At 39.4% G+C, this 5,100-nt stretch overlaps 1 protein-coding gene across 1 annotated transcript; it reads right to left on the reverse strand.

Annotated features, from left to right (window-relative positions):
- Positions 1-60: 60 nt before the first annotated feature.
- On the reverse strand, positions 61-4,296 carry LOC123176466 (uncharacterized; the record flags this gene model as incomplete). Its single annotated transcript, XM_044590659.1, is given in 10 exon segments — positions 61-112; positions 244-303; positions 922-1,002; positions 1,135-1,251; positions 1,377-1,417; positions 1,655-1,733; positions 1,812-1,968; positions 2,418-2,550; positions 2,635-2,762; positions 3,987-4,296. Coding segments are annotated over 10 exon segments (1,005 nt in total), but the record flags the coding sequence as incomplete, so codon positions are not given.
- Between the last annotated feature and the right edge of the window lie 804 nt (positions 4,297-5,100).

Consider the following 5,100-nt stretch of genomic DNA (forward strand, 5'->3'; position numbering starts at 1 on the left):
TGTCGTGGTTTTAGTTCATTAATGAGCCAAAAAAAAAACTGTGTCCAACTAAAATGGTACCTCATGTGTCTTTCCCGCTGGAATAATGGTTTCTCGGTACTCATCGTTTTTCCTACATGAAGTGTAAAAACAAGAGTCTTTCAGTTCTGAAAGCCCTTCCAAAACTTCTCCATGCTTCGTAGCGAGCTAATGCTAAATAAGCACAGCAAAATGCATCAAATTTGCACTGAATCGAGTAAGTACCTCGAATCAGCACCTGCATCCTCAGCAGATATGAAGAATGGGGCATTCACAAAAACCTCACTGCAATGGTTTCTCTCAGCAGTTAACAGATTGTTAAGTGTTAACAGTCATAAATAGAAGTAAGAAATTCTGCATGCCATATATTAGGATCTATTCAGGCTGAGGCTGGTGAACCTGCATTGCATGATCAGCATCTAACTTCCTACAGTAGATTAGACTTCTTCGTGTTATTTATAGGTTACATTTGATAATTATTTGCTGAAATCAGTAGGCACCAAATGCAGGTTAACAAGTGCATGGTTTTGATACAATAAAGTAGGTCGACAACAAAGATGCTAAGATCAAGTTAACAAGTTAAACAATGTCTCAAAGTAAAACGCTCAGAGCAAAAAGAAAAGAAATAGCTATTAGGTTCAAAATGTATCAAAACCATGTGAAGAAGCAGGAAGCCAAACTTATTGAATCTTGTAGCCCACAGAAATAAGGTTGTACAATATTATGTATTTCTTCTTTGAATCCAAGTATTTGCAGAGTATGAATAGAAGATGATTGCGAGTTAAAATTTTAAACGTATATGTGAAGCACTAGTATGGAACATGGGAACATAGAAAATCAACATACTATTGTTAGAGCGTAACAACTGTTAGCTAGATAACGTTGATAATGAAATTATAGTACCCGATGAATGTAGTGAACTTCCCAAATTCCTCGGTGTATATAACCACTGCCTGCTGCAACACAGCAATGTCATCCTTCCCTCTGTTTATTTTTTAAATAGAGTTTCAGAGTTATTAGAATTAAAAGGGGCATATGCAAACAGAGCTAATTCCCGCAAGATATTCTATGGCTAGTTAAAAAGTGTATACTCTTTTCAAATAAAAACTCGCTCACATTTTCTTCTGTCCATATCGTGCCAAAGAGAGATGTAGATACAACCGAACTGCAAGCACCAGTTTTGTAAGTGTGTATAGTGCTGGCCCGTAGCGTTCTCTTTGCACTTCCATAGGTCTGACGAGAAAATTCAATAGAAAGAAATGTCATCAATAATAAGTACATTCAATATTTGTCCTTCACTCCATGTACATGGTAGTACATGCTAACTTGTGTTACGATAAAAATAGTAGCATGCATACCCATTAGCATCATTTATTTGTCGAATAAAATCCAATAACACCTGCAATGGTCAGCACAAGAAACTGATTGTTACTATGCCACCATGTAACATTGCATTCTAAAAGGAGTAATAATAACTACTTAAGGGAACATTCAACAATTTACATCTTGATAATGATATGCCAATATTAGATGGAATGAAATTCGTAACAATCCAGTGTTATCTCAAATTTAGAATAACGATGTTCTCATCATCATCATCAAATATGGTGAATATGAATTGAACAATTTGGCTAACCTGTGGAACACCAACCAAGTACCTAACAAGTGTCTTATATACACCTGTTGCAGAACCAAGCTGCGCTAATTGCACCCGCCTACATACCAAAATGGAAAATAATTATAAATTTATTGATAATGAAAATTTGTAGACCGATAAATGAAAGGAGAAGAACCTATCCATTTGCTGCTTCCATAGCAATGCATATCTATCATGAATGCTTCCACCAGAACTAACTACAGCATCAACCTCCGCTTGCTTATTTCTCTCAGAGCGTTCTCGCTGTTGCCTGATCAGTGTACCGCGGAAGTCTTGTGGCATGTATGTCATAACTACAGATGTTGTAAATGCAGGTCAAATACCAAATGATAAGGCAATTAACATGACAAAAGAAGTACTGTTTTACTATACAAATTTCAGTTCCAGAAATCAATAGTTCAAAAATGACAGGAAGGCAACATGGTACAGACTCGTCACAAAATAGAACAAGATATATCATAGAGCATATCACAGTAAGCTAGTTGGTCTAAAAAATATCATAGTAAGCTAATATTTGGGACTGTGGGATTAACAACTGAGGAAAATCTCAGGAAACAGTGAAGGGCTCCAGGGAAATTATATGGGAAGGAGATTCAATCATCTATGTCCAGGACATGCTAGAAAACAACCAGTACAAAACTATTGGGTGCACAGTAATACAAGTTTTAATGGGTAATTGTATCTTTTACCTCTATTTATGAAACAGTTAACAGTAAAGTAAGCAGAAGGAAAGAATGTCAACCTGTATTGAAAACATTATCGGCATTTTTTAGCTGAAACTGTTCCAACTTCTTCAACATCTCTTTCAATTTAGTTTCACAATCATCAAGTGTGGAAACTATCTCAGCGTCTTCTAGTGTGGACTTCTGTTGAAGCTGGTCGCAAGCACATGACAAATGTTAGCTACAAAATTGAAAGGTAGGAGTCATCCTTGCAGCAAGATTCAGAACTAAACTTACAGCAACGGGACGACGAGATTTATTAAGCAGAAACAGAATCTCTTCCATCTGTTCTCTGTTCTTCCACATGTTCTCATCTATTTTATGGGCAGGTACACCAGATGCCTCTTGTTCCAAGTGCTCCTCCTCTTCGACATGCAAAAAAGATAGATTTATCATGTCAGAACAATACTTGCTTCAGAAAGATCACCCAAGCAATGTTCTATAATTAGCAAGCCAAAGAGTCGCAGCTGATGTCCTAGTGAAAATCTACTTCTTTTCTTAGATAGTAAGGTACAATATGAAATGGTTTTAATCTTAGTGTTAACCCTTACACATTCGTAAAACTTCTGCTAACAACACCCTGCATGGATTTACAACAGACGCCGCAAGAAACCAACGCATGAGATCTGCCACTGATAACTTATGCTAGCATGCATATTTCTCTATCTTTAATGGGACTTGACCTTTTTCTTGGACTAAGTTCATCTTGCTTTTTCACTGATCGTCTCACTGATAAGTGGGATCGGTACCAGTATGTCAACTAAGTGGCCAAAACGTATTCATTCAGGATTTACGGCCAAAATGGAAATCTCCATTTCAAAATGTTAATTACAAAACCATTGTCCCTGCTCCCAATTTCCCGCCTACTTTCCCTTTCTAAGAGAGTTACATTTGTTTTTTCCACTGCTAATGTGAGCACTCACCGTACAAGTACAGGGGATTTTCCCTTCATATTTCTAATAATTTATTTTTGTTGTTTGTCTTAACTAAAATTAACCATATGGCACCCTTTGTAATGCACAGGTCTTTTACAGGTAGATAGCATACAATCTTACTACAGAGATGAAACATAAATGGCTTCCAGGACTAATGAGCAGCACCCGGATGTAACAAATTAGACGCCCCTGTCAAACCAAACATCCACGCGGCTAACAAAAGCACTATAGAAAGGCCAATTATAATTAGTGCATGCCAAGGATCAAAACCTGCTGCAGTTTCAGCTTCTAAGACTAAACTTTCAAGTCAATTAGTACAAGATAACAGCACTAGTTACTAGTTAGCCACTAACCAAATTCTGCATATAATGGGGAAAAAGAACCGAAAACGTACAAACCCTGAGAAGCATACCCACCTCAGTTATTGTGCTGGCAATAACTGATTTTAATCGTTTTGAGTCTGGCTAGACCGAAGAAAGGGAAGCAGCCTCCAATTTCTAGCATGCCCCCGAGCAGGAAACTACCCGCACTAGAAGAACCGAACAAGATTACTGTACCCATTCCACTCTTCAGGAATCGTAGTAAGATCAAAGGTAGCAGCAGCGGGGTCGAGAAGCAAGCGAATCGCAGCGAGGCATCAGATAAAGCGCTCACCGGGGGAGAAGGGAGAGGCGGCGGCGAGTTCGGCGGACAGAGCGCGGAGGCGGGCAGCGAGGGCGATTACGCCGTCGGGGATCGGGGGCAGCGGGTACTTGTCGTAGTAGCGCGCGAGGTAGTCCCGCGTGATCGGCACCAGACCCTCTGTCGTCATCTCCGTTGGCAAGATTGGAGAGCAACGGGGACGAGTTCGCCGGCGGTAGGTGGAGGTGATGTGGGAGGAGAGGAAGGAAGGGGAGGCAGGAAGGGCACGTGAAATAGACGTGCCGTTGGAACGGTGGGTATGGTAACCGGGCGGTGGAGAGGTTGGTGCCGTGGGTGGTTGGTTGCTTGCCTTCAAGAGAGCGGAGACCTGGGAAAGTTCTGTACTCGAATTTGACCACTTTCACTGTGTGTTTGAGACGCCAACTTCCTCATTAAGGCTGTGTTTGATAGCAAAGTATTATATAAACCAAAATATCAAAAACTACAGTAATTTTGCCTGTAGATGTGAGATACCATAGTTTTATCAAAACAGAGTATTTTGCAGTATTCACAATACATAGAACCTGTTTGGCTGCCGCTGTAAATTTTGTTGTTTAGCCGTTGTGTTTAAGCACTCAGCAGCTTTGTTTTTAAAAAAGAGGTTTGGGGTTCTTTTTTTTATGAAGAGAAAAAACTGCAATTTGCCCAATACTACAATATTAAAAGCACAACTGTTATAGGCAACCAAACAACTCATTGTAGATAAAACTATGGTAATCTCAAAAACTTTAGTATTCTCAAAATACTTAGAAAATATTTTGCTAACAAGTAGACAATCTGCCCAGATTCACGAAATGACAAAAATAGAGCTCGATTGACTCAAGCTAGGGTGCTTCATAATTGCAAACAAAAACATGGATGGATAGAGCACTACAAGAGTAACAAAACATCCTTACTGATCATCCTCAAAAGAGGCACGGATCACTAGGAAACAACATGAACATATGGCATAATGAGATAAATAGGTCAAGGACTTAGTGGGAATGCTAAGTCCCTGAAATCAGCATTAACAAGTGCACCACTTTACAAGCTTGTGCTAGTCACCACACACATCACAAAAATACATGGGTTGCACCCCTAGAAAGAT

The sequence above is a fragment of the Triticum aestivum genome, unplaced genomic scaffold (genome assembly GCF_018294505.1).
Source record: "Triticum aestivum cultivar Chinese Spring unplaced genomic scaffold, IWGSC CS RefSeq v2.1 scaffold213950, whole genome shotgun sequence".
Lineage (NCBI taxonomy): Eukaryota > Viridiplantae > Streptophyta > Magnoliopsida > Poales > Poaceae > Triticum > Triticum aestivum.